The 25,771-nt window shown below is 40.3% G+C and overlaps 1 protein-coding gene across 14 annotated transcripts in view; it reads right to left on the bottom strand.

The window, feature by feature from the left end:
• The window catches only part of LRCH3 (leucine rich repeats and calponin homology domain containing 3), a 65,197-nt gene extending 39,525 nt beyond the window's left edge, over positions 1-25,672 (bottom strand). For all 14 annotated transcript variants that reach the window (XM_054074727.1, XM_054074734.1, XM_054074737.1 and 11 more), the window contains exons 1-3: positions 25,243-25,672; positions 1,831-1,975; positions 181-307 (exon numbers count right to left, since the gene is read on the bottom strand). In XM_054074727.1, the coding sequence (XP_053930702.1) occupies positions 181-307; positions 1,831-1,975; positions 25,243-25,666 (696 nt within the window). In that variant the 5' untranslated portion in view covers positions 25,667-25,672. The remainder of the gene's footprint in view (positions 1-180; positions 308-1,830; positions 1,976-25,242) is intronic.
• Between the last annotated feature and the right edge of the window lie 99 nt (positions 25,673-25,771).

Below are 25,771 nucleotides of genomic sequence, written 5' to 3'. Positions count from 1 at the left end.
AGCAGAATAAGAAAGAGGATGTCAATCTTGCACATGCCTATACAGCATCCTACTCGTTGCACTATTTTGATCAGTTTAAAAAAAATCTTATTTCTTCTGAAGAACTTCTGAACCTATTAAACCAATCAAATAAAAACTAAAGACTGAACAGTAAAAGTTAAAAAGTAATGGTATACTCACAAGCTCTGTCAACTGTCTGAGCTGTCCAATTTCTTCAGGTATTGAAACCAACTTATTATTACTTGCTATCAAAACCTTTAGTGGTAGACTACAGAGGTGCACTGGCAACGTGGAAAGCTGGTTTCGACTTTTTGGACAGAAAGAATAAAAAATTATCAAAACTCCAATAAGAAATCACCTCACATCTTAACACGATGAAAGACACATACAAAAAGCACACAATTTAGATGATCAACACAGTTTTTATACAGTCACAGTGAAGGTAGTTCCATGAAGTCTTTCTTCGTTATTTGCTTTATCTAGCTAGGCGTGAACAAACTCTGAATATCAAACACCAAGCGTGATCGAATGTTTTGAACTCAGCGCTGTGAAATATGATCTTTTCGTGCCCTTTTGGGTGCTTCTGATAACTGACCACCCCCTGTCACAAATGAGTATGTTCGAACAGAGTGTAAAAAGCCTTTCTGATGGGTAGCATTGTAGGTCAGCACATACAAAACGCCCCAGAGAAAGTCATGACTTGCTCAATTAGAAATATACTTTAAATATTCAGTAAGTCATGTGGATCACGAACCTTGGTATGATGGGATTTCACTATTCCAAAACACAGTCTTAGACATTTCATAATAAACTACTATTAAAGCAAATATGAAGTCATATGACTGGACTGTAATCTCAGGTAAGAATCAAGCAGAAGGAGAACACTGCAAAATGAAAGATTCCCTTTAAAAATAAAACATAGCAAGCAGCGGCTGGATGATCAGAAACAAAGTTATTAGGATCTTAACTACAGCTTTGACTGGGTCTTGACATTTACGAAAATATTCTGCTGTACTATTTCATTCTTGAAACCCAGGTCTCCCTGCTATTAAAGGATAAAAGAAATCCCAAACTTCTGAGCAGTAGGTGAGCCACCAGCAGCTTTTTAAAGAATAACTGGATTGCACCTAATAGAGGTCACAGCAATAGGAAACCCATACCTGATTCATATCCTATTCCTACAATTCTCACTATCAATTAAAAAGCAAAATAAAGAAACGTAAGCACATGAAACTGGCAAAAATGTAACACCGGAAGGAAACAGCCTAAAGTTCTTCTTGTTTTATATCACTGCCAATTTGTGAGGAGGAACTTTCCACACCTCTTAAAAGGACTTTTACAAATGGAGCGCACTGTACACAGCCAAATTTTATCAAGAGGCTAAAGCTGCAGTAATTAGCTTTTAATTCTGGCGGAGAAGAGTTAATGGTTGAGAAAGATCTTTAAAAGCCACCAGTACACGGAAGGCAAAAGGAAATTGCACAAGCTTTATGCAGTTGCTGAGAGCTGAACTGTAAGCCCTTCCAAAAACTATGCTCTCTCTTCAGTCTGCAGGCCTATGTTTCACCTGAAAATTACAGGAATTTATTTTGTGAGTACTTTAAATTTGAATTAGCTTTCTTCTTCATGCTCCATTTCTACAAGCTGCTGCTTAATCCCCATATTCCCTACCTACCCGAGTGGGTAAGACTGGCTCAGGTTGCTTTGATCAATGACACAGAATACATCAACATGACAATTACATATCATGTTAGCATTACTTATAGACGCATCAAGATTTACAAACCTAGACTACTGATGCCAAAGCAAAAGTTTTAAGACAATTGTTACCTGATATTTAGAAACGTTAAAGACTGTAAGTTTAAAACAGCCTCTGGGATATATCGAATGCAGTTCTGGTACAAATTAAGACTCTCGAGGGAGACAAAGTGACATGCTTCTGCTGGAAGCTCTGACAGTCTGTTCCGTGAAAAATCTGAAGGGAAGGAAAAAAGGAAACATTCAGTACAACTACCTTAAAACTTCACAAGGACAAATATCATCTGTATATTTGCCATCACACAGTGGGAACAGTTGGACAGGAATCAGTTTCACCGTTGAGCCCGCAAAATTTTCGATACTATGAAGTGACTCTCACTTCACACAAAATAATTCAACATCTTTGAAAATCTTACAGTCACAATGATAAAGAGAGAGACAGGCACAACATTCCCTTTAAAGTCACGCTTTCACACCCCAAACTGTCTCATACTTAGAAGAAGCTAGTTTAACATGCTGAAAGCCCAGCTTCAAACTGCTGTTCCAGGCTAATTTTCAGCTTACGGAGTTGGTATTGGGTGGGCAGTGCCATATGAAAAGCATCAGGAAGTACTTTTCTCAGCCCTTGGCTAAGGTACTCTGTCCTACATGGAAATCTCAGCTTCAAATTTCTGGTCTAAAATTCACAGTTCATACAGATACTTATTTATAGGTAATAGTTCCAACAGGGGAAACATGAGGCACAGACAAGCCTTCTATACTCCAGCCAAAGCATTTCCTCCTTCAGAGAGACACCAGTTCAAGCATGTTGTCTCAACCAGGTGATGGATTTTCAATAAAGGGTCTTCCCAGCTGCAGAGAAATGCTCTTGTGCTGCTAGCAGTAAAGTTTACTATTTCTTTGTGTTCATACATTCCTTGCTTGGCAAGAGAAAAAAGTTTAACTAAAACAACTACCAAACATTTGTAATTGAAGAATCAATATTTGTCCTTAGCCAGTTCCAGTTACAAACTATTCCTCAGTATTACTCTCCTTCAAGAGTAAAAGCAGCATTGTGATAAACAATGCGGTTGGAAAGAGTTCCTTTTCTTTAAAGGTCAAGGAAAGCTCTTGCTTATAAATGCCAAAGGCCAGTTCTCACAAATACGCTCTAACAACTCACACTTCCTAACACATCCAGCTCTTACTTCTGACAGGGGCCATGCTCACATCAAGAGCACCTTGTGTCGGCAGGGTGCTCCTAGAGAAGTAGTGCCCATTTAATAAACTGACACACAAGTGGGAAGGAACAGCATTATCCCATCTACAGGTATGGCTGATGCTAATTGTAGTGGAAGCTACAATGGATATAAAGTTCAGCAGATGCTACAGGGTGCACACAGGCGATAAAACATGGAAATAATGGAAAATACTAATCCACCAATAAAAAAATATGATGGGGACCATAAAATTCCTTGTCTGTTCAGCAATGAATATTTAAAAATAAAATAAAATAAAATAAAATAAAATATTAAAAACCCCACACAAAGTACTTCTTTCCAGCCCACGTCAACCTCAGCTTAAATTTGTCCCAACTTGATTTTGAAGAAACAACACTTCTAAATGAATATTCCTGATCAGCTCTAACAGCAGGAGCTAAACTTACAACAAGACAGAAGCTGTGAGTGTTACATCTGCATTGAATATCTGGAACCGTTTAATTGCATTATGACAGAAAATGGTTGGAGATCTTTGCCCCCCTCATTTTCTTGTTTTTGTGAAAAAGACAACCCTTCCTCCCTCTCTTTTTTTTTTTCTTCTTCTAAGAGTAAAGAAAAAACTGCACTTACGGATTGCTAAATACAGCTTCCGTAAACATCCTAATCTTACCATATGCTAATCCAGATAAACATCAGATAAATGCATCAAATGCAAAGAAAGACCATAGTGATGGATCCTGCTTCCTGCTACTGCCAAACCCAAAGTTTTCTTACGCTCTGTCGCTGGCCCTTTGTATTGTCAGAGTTTGTGGGAAACTGACTGGAATTAAATACAATTTTTTCTGATCACCTCACCTCACAGCCCCACAGACCCTACGCCAGCACGAGGGAAAAACGATGATGCAGAAGAGTCCCTCGTTTTGGTGGCAGGGATTACTTTTGCTGATTTAAAGCATTTGCTGAACTTCAGCCTAAGCAGAAACAGCAAATGAATCAGCCTGATCAGAACATGCTTAGGAATCTGTAGAAAGTAAAGGAGTCAATAGAGTAATTGCGTATATTCTGCAGGGACACTGCATACACTTTCAAGGGAATTTATGCAAAGGACACTTATTTTACCTAAGTCGTCTCTCATAATACACAACCCTTTTCAAAGGTTTCTTGTGCTTTACTTCCATGTTTTAATTCTCGTTAATGTTTAGTGAAAATGACAGCAAATTTTGACCCTCCACTCCTCCGAGTTGTACGGCTCCAGTGGGTTTAAAGCAGACTAATAGTGCTAGAACTGCAACAATGGGATGTCCAAAATTGCGACATTCCCAATGGAATCTCTCCTGCGCCAACATTGTTGTAAAATGTAACAGGAGAAGGGTGATTTCCAAACAAACACACTGTCCCAACACAAATAAAAATGATGTATCCTAAGAAGTTTCTAATAAACACAGTCAACTATGGTATTTGACATCACTTAAACTATCCGCAATACATATAGCTGGCCATAAGATTTCAGTGTTTGGCTCTGTTACCATGTAAAAAAGGGAAGAAGAATGCAAAATATTTCAGAGATTACAAGAAACAAGCAAGAGTAACTTAGAAAAAATACTTTGCTTCCACATTGAACAGATGTTTAAACACCTATCTATTTTAAAGAATTTTTACAACATTGGTTCATGTATGGAGTCTCAAGTATTTTTCTTACAGACCCTGGAGGATGGAACTGAATTCCATCACTTGTCTCACAATATACTGATATCCTTCAGCACACAGCTTTATCCGTCCTTCACACAGCTGTGCTGGCAAAGTCTGTTTTAATACTACCCATTTTAACAAAGAAGGCGGCTCCCCAAGTACTTAGCCATATTTTCCAGCAGAAGAGTCACAAAGAAGAAGTTTCTTTCAACTCCGTTTAGTAAAGGGTTTAGCCACAGACAGGAAAATCCTCAGTTGCTTTTTGTTTCACTTTATCTTACAAAAAAAATTAATGTTTGCACAGGGTTCAGAGCACAAGGCCTGGGAGTACTAGTCAAGAACTTCATGTATACTGACCTATGATTTAGTATGTCTAAAGAAATAACTCCCTGCAAAATAACATTAGGTATGAAGAAATGGATACACACTTTTAAACAACAACTGAGGCCCCAGCATGATAGAAAAGAGACACCAAAGCTGGTTAGGAGAAACGAATAAGTTTCTCCAGACTTCCCACACAACCTACAGTGATTTTCAAAACTTGGCATTTCTGTTCAGCAGTAGAAACTCAGTAGAAAGCAGATTAAATCAGAGCTGAGTTTTGATGCTGCAGAACAATCTCTTAGATAATTCAAAATTAGTCTAACCAGCTAAAAGCTTGGTTAATAAGGCTGTAGCATTTTTACTTTCATGATGGCCATCTCATACCGAGCATCCATGATCTCATGTGTTCAAATGGAGAGCTACAGGGGAGGGTCTCTCAGGACCTTAAAAAAAGCAAGTGCTAGAAAAACAAGATTAAGTTATACAGTCAAACAAGAATAACTTGAGGATTCAATAGAAGCAATACATGATAAAACTCAATGAATTCTGAATCTGCAAACATAGAACTTTTGGGTTATCTGCAATCCCTGCCTTGCCCCTCTGCAAAGCTCCAGCTAGCATTTATATTTCCTGAAGTCCAGAACACAGCATCCCCCACACTTGGGGGCATTTTTTTTATTCTGGCCAGTTTCTCTGGAACCCTCCCCTACTCCAGAAAGCAGACCTTAAATGAGATCAGAAACAGGGCAAAGAGTACAGCAGTCACTGTATGAGATGATTCTATAACTCCATCCTCTTCCCCACCTTCCTCCTAAAAACACCTGAATGAAAGGAATGGCTCTAAAAAAACCAGGAGAGAAGAGAAAAGCACTCTAATGACTGGTTGTATGTTTACATATATGCCATCGTGCTGATAGCTGTTGCTTTTCTGGAAGAGAAAGTGGGAGTGGGGTAAGGAACAAAACCAAAGGTATTTTACTGAAAATATTTTGTCAGTTAACACTTGTTCTAGTGATATTTTTCCACTACTGTATGCATAAAATAACTGTTCAATAACAACCAAAATTTAAAAAGGTGTTAGAGTACAAATTATTGTGCAAACTAAAATTTGTGCAAAGATTTCTCTCCAGTACTCAGAAAAATGACAGAAAGCTGCTGTGAGATATTTATTTACAGATATCGTAGCATGAATTAAGAAGCAATCAATAACTGTCAAACCAAGCAAGAATAGTCAGCGTGATGCAAGTTATTTGCTTCAATACATACGTACACATCCTTACTGCATGACACACAGCATAAAAGCCAAGAGTGACTAATCTCCGTAAAAAAGCATGAATGCTGAATTTTACTATCAGTAAGCGTGAACGAAATATGGCTACTGTAATGTAAATTAGGATTAACTTGTTAGCGTCCACATTTCATGAGTTAAAATTACTGGTACGAGAAATCTGCTTCAAAACCAGCTCTCTTAGCCTCTAAAAATGGATGTGTTTCCTTGAAGGCAAGATCATGTGGAATTTTGGCAAAGGGAAAAGCGTTCTTTGGAACTAAGCTCTTTGTGAAAGATAAAAAAGCCTACACTACAAATACAAAATGAAATCTTGGAGTGGGGTCAGATCACTGACCTTTTCCATCTTAACTAGGATTCTATGTGGAAAGCCAGCAAATCTAGTGTTAAATGTGACTAGAGAATACACTATGTTTAAAACTGCATCACTTGGCAACACATGTAAACTCTTTCTGCTTAAAGAAGAAGGTTGCTCCACCATCAAACATTAGCAGGGCTGTGTTCATACATCTTTAACTTCACCTGTAACACAAATTTTGTATCCAAAGGAAAATCACTGATGCATCAAGATGCACTGTTTAAGGTACTGGGGACTTTAACCCACTACAGACACTAGAAAGAGAGGGAGCTGCAGCTCAACTGTTGCTGGCACTCAAACTGGCTGGGTGATGGTGCATTCCAATTCATCACGAGATGCTAATGTGATCTGTTCACTAATCTTGTTGCGATGGGAATACAGCTTCTGCTCTCACTCCGATTAACTACGACAATGAAGGTCAGTTCTAGGCCTGGCTTGTGCTACAAAAATCTGCCTTTCGTCACTCGAGATCTGCACATGTTCCCCACACACTTTTAAATTTATTTTGTTTTATTAAATGAAACCCAGTAGAGCCTAGATTTTTGGCCAACTATTCAAAACCAAGTCGGCAACCACCACACCACCCGCTGGCAAAACACTAATGTAAAAGACTGTGACATGATGTCAGCAGCTATAAGCTGTGGGTTCCCACACAAGATGTATGACGTCTTCTACAACCACCCAGCTGCAGCTGTGTGACATCAGCCACGAACATACAACAATCCTGGTATCTGAGTTGATATGAATCCTGATTGTGATGCTGGCTGCCATACACTGCCCTCAACTAGGATGACTTCACTTAAAGGCCAAAACCATGTTCTGGTTTCCGTAAAACTACGAAGCATGCAGTGTAACTTAAAAGCACACTCAGGGTTTTCCCTTTATACCAGACAAATCTAAGATATATTAGCTTGCAGCTTACAGACAACACTATGTTTTCATACCAATGACTGGAATGTCAATCAACACCCAAGAGGCTGACAGCTAGCACAGTGACAGAAGGGAAAAGGCTGAATGAACTGCTGCAAGAGGACCAAGTACAGCTGTTCAAGAAGAATGATGTTCAAAATGTGGAACTGTATAAACTGACTTTTTCTTCCCACATACCCAACTTAAAGATCAGAAGCAAACTCCACAGTCTCACAATGATAACAAACCCACAATCACCAGCTTCTCACTGAGGAACATCCTTGAAGTAGCTGATGTCATCTCACAGCCACAGAAAACAGCTCACCTGAACAACTCATCTACAGCTACTGCTCTGGGAGATTTCAGGTTTCTCCCTGGAAATTAACTGTTTAGGTTAAAGGCATCTTTCAGATAACATCACTAAATAGATCTCCCGAGGAACTTCATGCCATTTGATTGCTCAATTATGACATTTAGAAATCACCGCTATTAGAATGATTACTCACGTTTCCAAACGCATTTATGCACGTTGTTATATTAACCTTAACTGCACTTTTTATTTGTCATTTGTTTGCTAGAAAAATAAATTAGTGCATATTGATCCTGGTCTTACAAATGTATTTCACCTCTCAAACATTTCAGAACTTGAAAATCATAATCTGTGAAGTGCAATGCTTCTGATCCTGATGATTTTTAAGAAACACTCCCATAAAGCTACTACAAGAAAACTAATAAAATGAAAGTACAGCCCCAAGCAGATGAGCTATAAGTGTTATTGCACTGACTACTTTTGCACAAGAAGACTAGAAATCATCATAACAGAATACCTCTATAACGTAATTCTGATGCTGTTGGCCTCTGTTCTGTTTCCTTTCTAAGCACTAAAAATGCTGGCATCCTTAGAGCTTCATTTCACACCTGGAGGATTTCCTGACGCAGGAGGGCTGATTTTACCTCTTCCTGCCTGCTGGGATAAAACACTACCGCTTCTGTCATACCCTAATTTAAAACAAACCTCAGAAATGTCATCTCCCAACTCACCTCCGACCTGCCAGTCCTGTCAAACCTGAGCTTTTTTTCCCAACTATTCTCCCACATATCCAAGATACACTTCTTGTAAACCTATTAAGGCAAAAGAAGGCATCCACTGAAACAAAATGAGGCTGTTTCTTCTTTGTTTTACCCAGGTAACGCACACTGCCAACATGATAGCACCACTGCCCAAGCTGGAATACCTATGTAACAGGCATAATGAAGACTGTTTTCATCTACATTATTTTTGTAGGCCTGTAATGAAATACATCCCCCAATTTCTAGTTTCAACTTTCACATTTCATGAAGGAAAATCAGATTCAGACATGCAATATGTCCTTGATACTCTCACACATTTCAGTTCCCAGCAGATCCATTCCTGATATGTACAATTACATTCCTACTCAGCAGCAGTACCAGCAGCATTAAACTGTGTTTAACCACTTCCATAGACTAATATTTTGTAACCAAGAATCTCCAGCCTACTGTTTTTTGCAACACAAATCAGCTGTGATTTCTGCTGTTGCAGAAAACAAGGTAAAGGTTAGCAGTTTCTTCCGAATGTCAACTTGGCAATGCTATGCCTGGAGTGCAGAGATACTTACCACCAAAGCCAGCTTCACCAACCTGAGAATACACTGCATGACATGCCAAACAAATGCAAAGATTTACACTTCACACTGAAATCAACCCACTAGATTTACTGCCTTGCTTGCTAAAGACAAGGTTTGTATCATGCTTTTAACCAGAGCTGCTTAACACTGTCCTTTACAAAACCTGTTCCAAGTCACTGCCAAAGTTTCAGATGTGTGGACCAAAGTTCCACATATGCCGTTTCCTCTGACTACACTTTTATTTTGAAACTTTCAATACAAATAACAAAGCTTCTTGCCAAAGGACTTAAAAAACAAGAAAACTCCTCACTTTTCTGAAGAACTCTCACAAATCCCTTGCTTGAAGCAATTTTAGTGAGCAAGAACTATGCCCAAAGCATTTACTCCCTCCTTCAACACCTGGATTACCAAATGAAATCTGGCTAGTTTTTTTAAGTCAGGAGCACTTTAAGATCGGTCTCACCGGGGATTTTTCCAGCATCTGGCTTCCAAATTACTCGAACCACACTAGGGTTTTTTTAACAGCAAGTTGCCCCTTCAACTCTTCTCTATTAAAACACAACTCATAAGCCCAAGAAATTAATCAAGTACGACTCTTACTGAGTTTGGTCTCTGCCACATTCACCATTCTGTGTAAAGACTAGAAAAAGCTATGTACAAAGTTCTGCAAGAACTTTAATTAAACTAAATAAGAACACTCAGTCATAACTGGGATCAAAGAGGAAAACAGAAGATTCTAAGCACCAACTCCCATTCTCCCTCCCTTTTTTCTCTCCACACGATTTTAATGCATATTTGTTGCAGTTTAGTTTTCTCTTTTACATGAAAACCTCATAGGCATCACCATAAAAAAACACTGACTACGCACAAACACACCTTTTACAGCCCTGCACTTAAAGTCAGCTACCCTACATCTTCTAACAAGAAAGCACATTCCCAACAAAAGCATGAGTTTCTTGCAGGAGCAGACTGCACAAGTACTGCAAGAAGAAGATAAATGTTATAATGAGAGTAACAACTTGGAATACAATGCCACTTCCTCTGAAAAAATCCCAAACCAGTGGAACCTATACTACACCATTATACAGTTGTTTCTGTGTGGTTACTGGAGAACAGGCAATAGCAACAAGCTCCAGTCTCTGCAAGGAACCCAGTACTCCTAACACTATATGGACTCTGGTTGCTTTTTCCTCTAGTTGGCTCTACAGCAGGAAAATCAGTAGCCTAAATGAATCAACTTGTTATGTCAAGCATTATTTACTCATTTTATAATGTAGACCCTGGCTTCACAGTCAGCCATTCTAAGCCAGTGAAAGGAATGATTCCTTACTGGCCACATGCTACCATCCCCTCCCTTGTGCCAGCATTTCCGACTGTGCAGCCACACAGCCAGTTGGGTCTCATTACTGAGAGCAAATTCTGCAATAAAACCAGAGCCACAAATAGTTTTCAGCCGTTTTGAGGCATGGTCTGATTCATGCTGCAGTCGTGTAATTGCTAACATCAACATAAGGGAGAAGATGAGAATGTGTGGCTGCACGTGTAGGGAAGAAAGGGACCCTGGCTTTTGGCAGTAGCTGGGATTTGGACTAACTGTTTAATAATAACCATGAAACTGCAGGTTTTTTAATTCCTTAACACACACACTTCCAATAAAACATGAGTTCTTTTCAGACTAGCAAATACAGGGTTGTGATCAGGGATTTATTCCCAAGTTTTGCTCATTACTGATAGCTACCTGTGTACACAGTATAACATTTTAAGGATAGCACATGGTGGAGGAAAGCAAACAAGCCAGGAACAAGGCAACCACTTTTCATAAGATGCTCTGGGAGTGGAATTCAGTGGCTTTAAAAGGGAGGGAGATAAAGGAAGTCAGATGACCCATCAGCTGGGCCTCATGACTGGTCAGTAAACAATGGGACAGACTATAGACAGAACACAAACGGCAAATGCATGCACTGCTACAGCAGAGATGACGCAAAGTGGAACTGTTTATCCATGTTTGAAAATAAGGATTAATTCTAACCCCTTCCTATGTCGTTTGAGGTTAAAGAACTTTTAACACATGCCCCTCCCCAGTCTTCTCTCTTCCAGCAATTTCATCCTCCTTCCTCACTGAACTTGGGCATCCACCCAACACCACAATCATGCTCCTCTTTCAAACAACCCTAAAACATAAAGCCAAACAAAATACAGTAAGTGAAAGTTGGAGAAGCAATGTTGCAAGAGATCTGACACTGAGGAAATGAACCAGTCTCCAGCTCACCAAGGCAAGTTAAATTGGGGAAGTTCAGTTCCTCACTGCCCAGCTGCACTGCACATCCCTCTTCTTTTTTTCTGTGCAAAACATACATACAAGTAATCATCTCCAGGGAAAGCAGTGTTTAGACTACACCTACAAAGCTGGTAAGGCACCACACAACCTTTCATTGATAAACGATATTTAAAGGAGTCTATTTTTGGGTTGACCCAAACCTAATCCTTGTTGACTTTAAAAAAAAAACAACAAACAAACCCCTCAAGCCAAATAATAGGATGGCACCTGCGTGCCTAGCCTTTTATACTAGTTTAACCAAGATGGTTCAAAGGGATATCTGAAAGCCTTGGAGATAAAACATCTGAGACCCAACTATACTGGTGTGAAATTATCACATCTACTGGATACTCGGCAGCCCTTTGCTGTGAGCTATGGATTCTGCAATGCTTGTGCGAGCATTTCTCATCAGGCAAAATAACCCAGTCAAGTTAGCTGATATGACTTTAAGCTGTTTAAACTACTCTTGCAAATTCTGCCTGAAGCTAACCCGGGGAGGACTTAGATGAACTGCATCTCTAGTGGATATGTAAGGGCAGTGACTTTCTTTGGCAGTACTGTCTCCTTGAAGTAGCCGTTATCTGCACACGGACATCAAGTTGAAGCCTTGGCTTAACAATAAGGTTTAGAAAAATACAGAGTGGAAGAAAGAAAACATGAAAGAATATCTTTAAACAGGATTTTCTAAGCAGCCTTTACTTGGAATTGAATCAGATCAAAGTCCTCATTACTTAAGTATTCTATTTTCTTCTAGCATTAAGCAACCCTTTCAGCTAAAACAAAGAAGACTAAGATCGTTTAAATAAATTTCATTATCAGGAAAGATAAATCTCCCTTCTCTGGACTCTCTTCCCTAACTGGGAAACAACAACTCATTTTCTTCTGTATCTCCTCACTTTCCTATGAATATTTCAAGACAACTGATGACTCAAGACTTGGGTACAACTTCTCATTTCCACAGAGGTACAACTAACCTGGCTGTCACTTCATAACTTACAGCAACTTGTTCTTAGTGACCTGGTTTATAGCACAGAGGAGATTAACTGCACAGAAATAGGAATCAACGTGGCAAAAGGCTGCAACTTCTTCAATCTGCTGTGACAGCGTCTCCTGAAACTATACGAGAGCTTCCTTAAACTTCAGTTAAAGACACCGTTTTTCAGGCATGAGTCAGAACACTGAATGTAAAAGCCAAGTCACTTAATAATACATACTTTTTTATCTCGTTTCTAACTAAAAAGCTTGCTAGTGTCATTATAAAACTTGTTCTCGCACGATGGCAAGCTGTATTCAAAAACATACTTCACTACAGGACATGATGCATGCTGCCACCTCCAGAACGAAGAGCCAAGCTGGTGCTGTAATGGGAAGATACACTCGCTAAGAAAGGAGAGATGGCAAATTTTCATTTCATGATAAATATCAGTTCCTCTATTTCAGGATTAGGCTCTAAGATACAAGGCCAGACACCTTAGTCTACAGTTTAAAATCCATCGTCAGCTTTCAGTTATTCAGAAAGGAGAGGGAAGGGAGGGCCAGATCAAGTGGGTAAAGCAACAGCAGAGGTTAATATAAAACCTAATGCAGACAGCATACAATCCTAAGAGACGACACTGCTGACAGAAGAGCGTCTAGACCTCTGAGGTAGCACTGAGCCAGGCTAGAAAACCCCCACAAGGCAGCACAGTGCCTTCTGAATAAATTTCTGCTGTCCAAGCTGGCACTCCCACAACGAGCTCAGGCATTCCAAGTACACCTACTACATTATTAAACCACCCCCAACAATCTGTTTATCGCTATTAAGAGTTGTATATGAAGGGACTACCAGTGAGGAAGATTGTATGTTTCTGTCTCCACGCTTGATGCTCTGCTCTGACTTTCATCCGTCTCAATTAAATATTTCACATGTTCAGCAATTCCAACAGCTCTGTGACTAAACTGTAACTTGGGGAAGCAGACCTGGCACTGAATAAAGGCAGGAACAGGTCAGTCAGGAGGGCTGGAAATGCAACCAACAACGACTTCGTATTTCCACTGTTCATCTATTTATTTTACTAAAAGCCATCAATGACTCCAGTTCATCTTAATATTGTACATAAAATTCTTCATCTACAAGTACTTTCACATATAAATATGTCAGCTAATGTACCAGGTCCAATTTACCTAGTATCACATTAGTTTTGCATATTCCCCCTATATATTTCATCAATCAGTTCCAAATATATTACTTTACTCCCTTTTTTCACAGTTTAAATAGAACAGTATATTAAAGTCCGCAACGGATGGACAGACCATAAAGAAAAATATTTTAGTTGTGAATACATTTCAGAATGTCTTAAGTGGAGAGTAAGAAACAAACCAGCTCAAACCAGAACTGAAAATTCAAAGGCAAGTGAGTAATTTCACACAAAAAGCCCAATTACCTTCAGAGAAAGGCAAGCATTTCTATAAATTTTTATGCTAGTTATTACTGCATTTCTCTGAAGCTCTAACAGAGTCCCTCCGTATTTACGGCACCCAGATACAGCTTCAGACTTCAGTAAGGTCACCAAAGATGTCTCCTATCACTGCAGACACTCATCTGTCTTCAGCAGAATGGCATTTTATTGAGGAGCAAAGTCAATAAAGTCCAACAGTCAAAAGTCTTATGTTCTTTTAATGACTCCTTGAGGCCATCCCTCATGCTGACATCACTCCTAACAAAAAAAGCCTGTTACTCTTCACTCAAGCGGCACTGCAATCTTCAATAGGACAATTATTGCCAGAATTATAGAAAAAGAGCTAGAGGCTGACCGAGTCATCTGTGCAGTACAAGCCATTTTAGTGTCAAGAAATAAAGCAATGGTATAGGATATGTATGGAAAATATCCTGTATCGAACAGAGGGAACAGCCAAATGAGGAGATAAATGACAGCAACTGCCAAAACATATGTTCATAAAAGAAATAAATTTTGAATCTGGAAATCCTAAAAGTCACTCTCAGTCAAAAACACACCATGCAGACATTAGCAGGGATGAAGGACTACAGAACTGGCAGTCACTATTTAATACTTCACTTTTTTAAAAGCTAAGCTTGTTAAAAACTAGTAGCAAGGCTATCAAAATGATTGTTACAGTCTCAAATTAATACTTCAGGTGAATTGTATAAATCTTTTCACAAAAAACTCAACATTATGAATCCCTGGCAGCAAACACACATGCCAAAATCCAACTGATCTGACTACAACTCAAAATAATTTTGCCTTTTTTTTTTTTTTCCCTCAAAATCAAACCCAACCCATCCCTGTTCAGGAAAATGCTTAAGTCAAGGTTTAACAGCAAACACTGCTCTTAAGAGGCGGTGATGTAAATTAATCTCTAACTACAGTAGTCGATTTCAAAGGTTTTGCCTGGTTGGCTCTATCCCTCCAACTCCTTCTGGGAAACATTGATATTGTGCATGTGACAGCTCTATCTATACCAGCTCAATACAAACTGCATGGAGCAGGAGAAAAGGGAGAACAAAAGCTTTTTGCCTTGCTAGAATTCTTGACAAAACACTGAACCACAGAAGAAAAGCTCTGTGGTGACTGCCCACACTGCCCAACGACAACAATGGGAATTCCACTTACAGAGATCTCTGTTATTCCATTTTATAATAACTATTTTAACTGCTAGTATTTTTAGAACTCTACATACATATAAAATCTTATTTTAAAGTGTTTCTTTGCAAATGTGTAAAAAACCCAAATGGAAAAATCTCAAATTACAGAGAAATTGCTTCCTACACACTAACACATGGACACAAGCACGACACTTGAAACGTATGAAAGCTTACTAGCGCTCCTCAGCAACACGACACCCTGCCTCCTGCCTACTGCTTATGAAATACTTGACTGTGTTCCAGCAGAGCAGGGTTTCATTTTACAAGAGTGCTTCACAAAGTTAGCAGTGAGAGGAAGTGTGCAGTAAGTGAACTCATCCCTCCCAGCCCCCCACATGAAGTCTCTTCAGGTGTAAAAGGAATTACCCAAGTGAACAAATCAGCTTTGAAAAAATTCATTTTAAAACAAAAGGCATCCAAAAAGCATTAAAAATGTAGCTAGAACTACTGCCAGATTGTAAGTCCATATGCAAACCTCTGGATTCATCTTCTTTTGAACTGCAACTATACTCAAAGAAGGAACAGTTGCTGTAACTGTGACAAGAAATACTACATAAAAGAAATACAGAGCACTGCATTTCATTGATGCAGAGTAAGAAAGCACAAGTGGCAACCGTCATAAGACAAGATGCCATAAACTGACTAAAAATTTGGTTAAGGAAAATTTGCCACTGGAGTTTGATGTTCTCTGAAGAAATTAACAGCAACAACACAGCAGGAATGACTCTTCTGTCACAAGAGCTACACGGAGAAGTTGTCACAGGGAAAACAACATGAAGAAAGCTCTTGAACAGCTGGAGTGAAAAAATCTGTTACAGTGAAGTTATACTGTGCTACAGGTGTGAAGCAAAATTAAAGCCACATTTAGAATTTAATATGCGTGCACACATATATTAAACTCTTCTTCATTCTTCTTTCTCATCAGAGAAGACGCCACCTCTCAGAGGAAGGCCGACTGTTCTATGAATCAAGATCTCCAGAGCACCATCAACTATTTCACTTATCAAAAAGGATTTCTGCCACTTTACAACTGTTAACACCCCCAGTCCCTGATAAGCACTGTCATCCCTGTACATCATGCAATTTTATGAGATTACATAAGTAGTCATATAGTTTCAAATCAACTGGCATGGAAACAGAACCCAAAGGCATATTAAAAAAAACTACCCTTTTTCAACAAATTTAGTCTATGTGCAATGTAAAACTTGAAATTAAATTAAAGTCAAGTCTCTCAAGTCAGATGGCTGGCTTATGATTTCTTTCTTACTCCTCTCTTCATGGGCCAGAAACTCTGTTTTCTAGCTTTAAAATTACACAACTCTGCCTGAGAAGTAAAACAATACAGCAAACAAGTTTTTCTATCAATGCCCCTGACACAGGCATGTATCACCATGCCAACAGCAAGGAAGCAGGATATACCACACAAATTAGAGAGAGCAACATGCAAAAAGACAGGAAATGCAGCAGTAGAAGTGTTTCTTTAAGGTCAAAACCAGAGAATGGATATAGAGTAGGCAAATTTAAGAAGCACCATTTATTTTAACTACAAATATACTTTCTTCTAATATGATTAAAAAATAGACACCAGAGTTCAGGAGACTTAAAAACCCCTAGATTAGAAAAACAGAAGTATGAACTGCTACTCAGAGTGAAGTGGCATCCATGCAGCTGAAAGAAATCCTCTCTGCCTCTTGCACTGCATCGCAGTGCCGGAGCAAAGAGAAATTGCTATGATTCCACCCAGAACTTTTTGCTTGCTTCCTTTTCTAATCCCCAGAAATTGTCAGGTGTCAGATTCTTCTCTCATTACCTTACGCAGAAAGCCATAGAGATGTGTTGTAGTCATTCATTTGAAGAGGAAACCCCTTCTGTGCAAGAGAGGGGATAACACCTCATTCAAGTTATCTCAGAATCTGCTCATAACACTTGCAATGCATGCCTCTACAAAAACCTTTTATTTATATTTATTACGTACTCCTCTGGTCAAGAGCTGAAAAGAACTGCATCATATGGGAAGAAAAATCAGGTTTAAAAGACAATAAATACCCCTCACATTTCTGCATGAAAATCTAATTAGACAGAAATATCAATGGTGGTATATATGACTGTATAATACATGCATATACATAACTGTAAATTTTTTTTTTCATTTAGATACTGCAAATATGGCAGCACTGTACTAAGAATTGCATTACTGAGGAAAATATACTGGTTTTGCCGCCTTTTGCTTTGAATATCCAAACAGGAAAAATGTGTTTTACGATAAAAGAATATGAAATGAATAATATTCTAGTTTTATTTAAATGGGAAAAGCTATTTAAACAATCTATTTTCAAACTGATAGTGTTATTGAACTAAACTTCCTCAGACTTATTTCTTAACCACTTTCTGAAGCAGCACTACAGCGATTGTGAATAGAAATTATACTTCAGTAATGCTGATACAAAGAACTTGACAGATTAACAGATGCACTCCTCATTTTAGCACATATTTGTGAAAGAAGAGAAGGCAGATGTTTAAAAGATTACATCGAAAATTCAACTTGAAAAGCTGATTTTAAATAAATGTGTTTTCAAGGAGAACAAGAACTACAAGACAGACTGAATAGTATCAGTTATGGAGGGGTAGGGGTGGTATTCTCCATGAAAATTTCCTTCACTATGCTCAGAATGAGAAGCTGGTATTTAATCCCCAGCAAAGGGAATCAACACTGAAGCTCCTAGGCTTTCCTTCTTCCACTGTAGCTTTTAACAGTAATTCTAACAATCTTCAGACACATTGGTGTCCCTTAAGGGTGGGATATGATCTGCACAGCAGCCGGACAGAGCCATGCCACATAAAATAGCTGACTATTTTGCAACACATTTAGAGCTCAAATGATCAGTCTGCTGGTTTAGCTTTGATGGGTTCCAAAGATAATTTTTTTACCTTGCTAAGCACAAACATGCCCAACCCCTGGCAAGTCAAAAGAATAAAAGGAAGTAGCAGACATTTTATGGCTGATAACCACACAGTTGTGGCCCTCTGCAAAAACATTTATTCCACAGCTGAGCTTGAAGTCAATGTGATGACAAGCATCTAATTGTCCTACTATTACTGTGCCTAAAGACTCTCTTACTCCTAGAGAACAGCGTGTAGGACACCAACTCAAAGACCAGTAAAAGCCTTGGGCTATGACTGCACTAAAAGGTAATATATATGGGCATAAATAACAGTAATAATGAATTAAGCCAGTTTAAATTACTGCTTATCTCATCAGCACCCTAGAATTAATGTTCTCCTCTGATTTAAAATGAATTTTCTACCAATGCTGAGATGCCAATTAAGTCTTCTTTTTACCACACTAACAACTGAGGAAGTCTAACTGTCAAGATGCTTCTAACACAAATAGGTTTTCACCCCTCCACTTCAGAGAGGGGGACACAGCAGATTAGGAAGAAATCACACTGTGTAATCCATGACTTCAGCTAAACACACAACTGCAATTCATTCAAGCTGTTTGGCTAACATCAGAAACCATGCGATCCAAGCCTCATTAGTTATGAGAGAGAGAAGAACCCTTCAATTGAGTTATAGTCTTTTCATTAGCCACCATGTAATTTTATTTTTAACACATGCTATATAATATGAAGTGTTTGCTGTAACTAATTCTTTACTGCTTGTTCTTCTACTGAAGAAACTCATGCTGTCTACTGTAGTCTGATGCTAAACGATCGGTTTCAAATCACTTTCATAAATTAACATTTTGTTAAATGAAATCATGAGATCCAAATCTGTCAGCAGTAAAGTTTCAATTAATGCAGTTCAGCTACATGAGCCAGGCTCCGAAAGAAAAAATTCCTAGGCCCACTGACTCAAAGGCTAGTGCACTGTTTTACAAAAAAATAGTTAGCAAATTTACACCAAGGCAGTGGTAGAAGGTTACAAAATAGAGTTAAGCTGTGATTTCACAATTGGTGTGAGTCAATATATGCTTATATATCTGCCAAAACAGGCCCCCTCATTCTCATCACCCCATACAGCCTTTCCACCCTTTCTGTTTGCTGGTGCTCAGAAACATGTGAAAATGCAGCGAGCTGTCCAAGGATTTGATCCAACTGTGAACTAGTTACTGGCTGACTTTGCAGCCAGATAAGTACAAAACAGCTTGCTGGAAGGCAATACAATTGCTGGTGTCGACTGTGCAGCAGGAGATGGAAGACAGAACTTCCCCTTTTGGCATCAGCATTGACCTTTAATCACATTAGGCTGTGTATTTACGACTAACTTCAGGGAGCACTTAAACGATATAAGTTTGCTACCTCCAACCACAGGTACAGGCATGGGAGAAGAGTGCTGGAAACACCATGGGAGAAACAAAGACTTTTCCTAAATTCTTAATTTGTTCTTCATACGACTGCAGGATTCAATATATTCCCCTACCAATCCCTCTGCTCTCTACTTTTTATGTTGTTACAGTTATCTCCAAAAACATAACAAAGAGCGTGTAAGCAGACAAGTCAGTATTAAAAACAAAATAAATAAATCTGATAATGGTGGAGGCAGGGAAGTGGAAGGCTACTAGGGAAGTAACTAGAAACATGTGCAACCCTGAACACCATTTAGAGACTTTACTGGCAGTAAAAGTTTGATTATAGGACTTCTTTTTGTTTTAAAAGGTCTTTTTAAGCTAAACAAAGGCATTTTGAATGTCAGGTACTACTTTCATTGCAACAAGGCTTAGAAATTACAAGCTCAGACTCCCCATTCCCAGTTGCTATAACATATTGGGCAAAAAATGTGCCTGTGTGCCAAGAACCTTTGAGCACTAACTGCAGGCCTCAGCTCTCCATCAAAACACCACACAACCCATTCAACAGAAACGAACTATGAACTACGACAGTCAACTGCTCTCCACGTTTTGAGGGTAACAAAATAAGCATGAGAACTGACCTCAGCTTACCAACGGCACCACACTTAAGCAATTCCGTAAGTCTAGACTAAAAATCGCCAGTATTTATGCACAGAACACACATGAGATCCAGACTTTTTAACAACAGAAACATAAGGAGAAAGAAAACAAGAGGAAGCAATAGTCAAATTAAAATGGGACTGACACAGTAGGAGGTAAGACCAAAAGATGGAATCAAATGGAATAAGTTACATAACCATCTAAAGTTTGGGGAAAGGTTGTCATCTCCCTCCTCAATCTTAGAGCTATTGGAACCTCTCTGGACAGCATATTTCTGTTTGGGTTTTGATAAGGGTAGAGACAAGTTCACAAATCTGAGCACAAGACTCTAACTACCCTCATGAAATGTTAAGATTTGATTTTTAATACCAAAACTTTAGATAATCTTAGTACCAACACCGTAAATTCTTCTGACAATCAGTCTGTGACTTCAACAAAGAACAATCTCATTTCCTTCCAAGTTATCTTACACTCAAGACATAGTAACCCAAAGAATTTTTTCAAACAATCATTTAATTTTAGGATGGTCTGGGTTCTGCTGTTGTGGCCTTAAGAACAAATGTTTGGGAAGCATGGCCAATGTTATTAAGCCACACTGTACTGCTCAAGCTGTTTCACATTTCATCAGGTAATATTAACTGAACTCTGGCAAGAAAGAAAAATACCAGTGAGACCTCTTACTGCAGAACACTCATACACTCGCTGTAAGCCTTCCAAATGCATGCAAGCAGTTAGCATGTAGATGTTTTATTGACACTATGGTCAGATTTTACCATTTCTATGGAGGGCTGCTAAGAACAAAACTATAGAGACACCTTACTGGAAAAGTCATTCAAAAGGCAGTGGCAGACATTTTTTTTCTTCTTTTTTCTTTCTTTTCTTTTCTTCATTGTCAGAGTCTTGCCATCCATTTTCACTATTCCCATCTTCTCCTTTAAAAACGGAGACAGTGAGTGGTTTACTCTATTACGGCTGTCATGGAGGGTTTGACAAACAACTTTTCTGCTCAATGTACGCTTTAGGCCAGTGGGAAAACTGTCAAATAATGACATCAGAGTCTACATTAGCACTGGCAAAATGCAACTGTGCTTCCTTTCATATTTAATTTGGATAGTTTATAGCTCTTTCTTTTCCTATTCTCTGGTTGAGAGCAAGAGAGGAATGAATAGACAGGCTGTAATTCAACTCAGATAAAACAGGGATAGATAATGCAGGTTAAATGGAAGAGTATGAAAGAAAAAGAGAAGGACATACTTGCTCTATAAATGAAGCTTGTTCATTCTTCATCATCAAATGAATTTTGTAAGCATGAATCACTTCCTAAAATTCCAATTATGTTGTAAGAGATGAGCATAAAGAATATCTGCTTTCCTCTCTTTCAGTATCTACGTTATTATCACACTGCATTTCTTGTACCTGAGCCATCCCACACGTACCAGAACGTTAGATGAACAACTGCACCAGACACTGTGGAGAGATACCTTCCTACTAATATATTCCCAAGCTCCCAGGCATAGATCTTCCCATCTTCAATTTGATTTTATATTAAGTGATCTTAATTCCAGTTAAAGTACAAAACAACCAGGAACTCACTATTACTTCAGTGACTGCTGAAGTTACCTGCTCGGTTCTGAGAACAACCTGGAACACTGACCTTGGTTTAAAAAGCCACCTGTAGGTCTTCACCACCTGGGAGACAGCAGTACCCAGAACAGGTGAGGCAACGGCATCGTTAGAGAATTCACTTTCCAGTGAAAAGCTTAGTGGTGTAGGCAAATGATTAATGAGGAACTTAATTATTCCACTGATGCCTAACAAAAATACTATATTGACTTCCATAATAAGAACACAGCAGACCTGATCCGCTCCTGCAAGGAGCAGGGAGCTGTACTCAAGTGATCCTTATGTGTCCCTTCCAACTTGAGATATTCTATGACCTGTTATCAAATACTTTTCCAAAGTTAAGTCACACCTGCCAGAAACTCAGCTCTGATTATTGTTTAGTGAGCAGTTAAGAATAGTACCTAGAAGCTATTAAAGTTTGAGCACCAGTGTTAGTATTACTTTCAACTCTGAACCCATAAAAGATCCAAATAAATGTGATCTTCCCATTGGTTTAATGTTTGAAAATGTACTGCTGACACCTACTTAAAAGAGAGTCTCCCTTTGCTCAACATCAGCCTCACAACATGCACAGAGCACCCAGCTAAACTTGATCTAGCATCTAATCTTTAACACTCTGTGTCCCTACTGACCCGCTTTGCTGGTTCATCTGCATTAACAACAGCTTCCAGGCAAGGCCAGGGATAATGTTAAGGCATAAGGCTCTGCTAGATGCTGGAATTCTAGCAGTGTAGTTACATTAAAGAGGGATGTGATTCCTTCCCACCTCTTTAGCATCACTGCAGTTCCAGTGACGTGCAATCACTGTTATCACTACAAGAACAGGAATGAGCTATACCAGTATAACATGATCCACACTTAGAGAGGTGTCTATTCTGGCACATAAATGGAGTATGATTAGCATAAACATTGTTTCGTCTTTAGTTTTACAGTCTAGGAGTAATTCCAGTGATATTTATGAAACTCCACACACACATGCTCCATCTGATGTGCTTTGAGTCTCTGCAGCACAGCATGCAGAAGGGCACTCACAGTCTACGGCGTAGGGGGTTATTTAAAGTGTTTATAACACCTAACATGCAATATACATTATATCATATTATTTGTAGCTACTCCCATATAAAAGGACTAGAAGTTACACAAGAAAGAAATTGACATAGGGAAAGAAGTGGATTAAATTCATTGCCGAGTACTTAACTGAAAACTGGTTGCCAGAAATGCTTGGATGAATTTTTTCTCCACTGCCCAGCCTTATTCAAAACAAGTCACAGATCAGACCACACTAAAAATGGCATGAGATGGAATTATTCACAGCAGCCTTCAAAACAGAGAACTTAAACAGAATGTGTCTCCCAACTAAGCTTTGCTTCTTAGAACTTAAGACCAGTTCCAGCTTTTTTCCAAGGTTCATTGTGATGATAAATGCACAAAAGTGTATGGTATGCACTGCCGCTTATTAGCATTTAATGCTCCTTGAACAACTACAATGCAAATATTCATCACAATAGATGGGAACCTTGGTTGAAACAAGAATTCCCACAAATTGTTTAAGAGTACAGTAAATGAATAGTATTGTAAACAAAAAGCCCCAGTCCCTCACAAATGTGTATGCTGTGTTTGCTTATGGGTCAGACCACCACACATTCATTGTGCAGCTGCATTTGTTAAAAATCCTTTGAACCAAAATTTTTATACTCTAACAAGAAGTATTTTCTATTTATAGATGCGTTCAATCAAACAAATCACAGTTGACACAAGGTTTGTTTGGGTGGTTTTCTTTTTTTTTTTTTTTGCATTAGCGACAGTTCTGCATAAATAGGTTGTTACAGGACAGAGTGTGAAGTCAAGACAATTTTAAAGGAGGCTCCATTTTGAATTACTTAACCGAGTGTGTCAGCACACTAATAAACATGGTAACTTTCAAAAGGCGATGTTTGTTGTTTATTTCTAAGTTTCTAAGCTACAACTCTAAGCAAAACACTAGAAAACCTAAATGACTGCATAGGAAGTAATCAAAACTACAAACAAATGGCATACCAATACCTTTTAAAACTACTTTTACTTTTATGCAAGCTGACAATCAAAATAGAAATTGCTTTATATGATGCATTAAGAAAACTTCTACATCCTGCACAAACCTTCATCGCTTCCCATGTCTCACCTCTATTCAACACAGTAATACGTAAATGTATTCCACAAATGTGTTTTTGCTTCGGATCAAGCTTCTTACAGGGAAACCACACATTTTTGGTTTACTCCTATGAATATATTTGAGGAGCAGAAGGGAAAAGAACAGCCCTACTCTGTACTGTACCTTGTGAAGTATTTCTTAAAAATCCTTAATATTTTTATCCATATAATACAGGAGACAAACAGAAAAAGAGAGGCGGTTCTGTTAGCAGTGTCTTTCAAATCTTGCTTATGGCTGTCAGAAATGAAAGAAGCCTAAAAAAGGGGCTGAAGCACAAGTCTTCTGAGGAGCAGATGAGGGAAATGGGGCTGTTTAGCCTAGAGAAAAGGAGGCTGAGGGGAGACCTTATCACTGAAAGAAGGTTGTAGGGAGGTGGGTGCTGGTTTCTTCTCCCAAGTGACAGGTGATAGGACGAGAGGGAATGGCCTCAAGTTGCACCAAGAGAGGTTCAGATTGAACATTAGGAAAAAATTCTTCACCGAAAGGGTTCTCAGGCACTGGCAGAAGCTGCCCAGGGAGGTGGTTGAGTCCCCACCCCTGGCGTTGTTTAAAAGATGGGCAGATGAAGTGCTCAGGGATATGGTTTAGTATTGGACAGATATGGTTGGACTTGATGATCTCAAAGGTCTTTTCCAACACAGTAATTCTATGATTCTGTGATTGATTCTAAGAAAAAAGCCTAAGAGCACAAGAAACAGTTGTCTTTAGCGCACGTACACCTGACAGCCCTTCTTGGAAAGTTGGTTTCCGCTGTCAACGGCGCCGGATGAGATGGCGAGGGCGCGTCTGTACGTGTTTGCACACTCACACGGCTGCCTAAAACAACATCGGTGAGCGGCAGCGCGGGGGAGAACCCCGGTAACCCCTCTTACAGCGGTCTGAGCAGCGCAAGGTCAGGCAGACCCCAATGCCCGGAGCCCCCGCGGGGCTGGGAGCGGTTCGTGACCCTCGGCGGGAGCGGAGAAAGGCGCCCAAGCACCCCCTGCACCCGGGGAAAGAAACGGGGCGGAGGCGGGGGAGTCCCTCAAACAACCCCTGAGGAAGCGTCTCCTCCTCCTGCACTGAGGGGCGGCGAAACCTCTCCCTCCCGTCTCTCTTGGGGGGATCACGGCCACTCCCGGGATCCTTTCCCACAGGGGCACCCCCAGACTATCTCTGAGGGGGAGAAGCAACCCCTTAAAGGCACCGGCGCCCCCAAAGCCCCTCCCAGGGGCACCTCATCCTCTCTGAGGGGGAGAAACACTCTCCACAAGGGCACCCGCGCCCCTCTTGGGGCCTCCCCCATCCCCTCTGAGGGACTCCCCGTCCCGCGGCGCTGGGGGCAGCGCGGGGCCCTCCCTGCTCACCGGCCCGGGTGGTGTCGCTGAGGTCGTGCCCGGCGGCGCTGGCCCGCGGGAAGTCCCGTAGCTTTCTGCCACTCAGGCTGAGGGCGCCGCTGGCCGCCGCGTCTTCCAAGGCTCGGTCCAAGGACCGGCTCCACGAGCCCGGCCCCGCGGGCCCGGCGGGCGGAGGACCTGCCGCGACGCTCCCCGCCGGCATCGCGCCGCAGCCTCCCTCCGGCGCCGCCAGCGCCGCCATTTCCCCACGCCCGGGCTCGGCGCACGCGCGCGGCGGCAACGCGGCCGGCCGGGAGCGCGCGCGAGACGGAGCGCGCATGCGCAGAGCCACCCGCGGGCACGGGACAGCCCCCTGCGGCGAGGGGCGGGGCGGAGGCACGGGCGGTTTATGCATAAAAAAAAGCAGACTGTGCATTACCTGAAACGGCCTCATTCCGCGTCTTGCTCTTGGCCTGGAACCAGCGCCAGCGCTGCCTGCGGCGGGGAACGGACGGACCCGCCCGAGGAGCGGGGCGCGGGAGCCGGCGAGGGACAGTTA

Source organism: Cuculus canorus, chromosome 9 (genome assembly GCF_017976375.1).
Source record: "Cuculus canorus isolate bCucCan1 chromosome 9, bCucCan1.pri, whole genome shotgun sequence".
NCBI lineage: Eukaryota > Metazoa > Chordata > Aves > Cuculiformes > Cuculidae > Cuculus > Cuculus canorus.
This window is presented reverse-complemented; position numbering and strand designations above follow the sequence as displayed.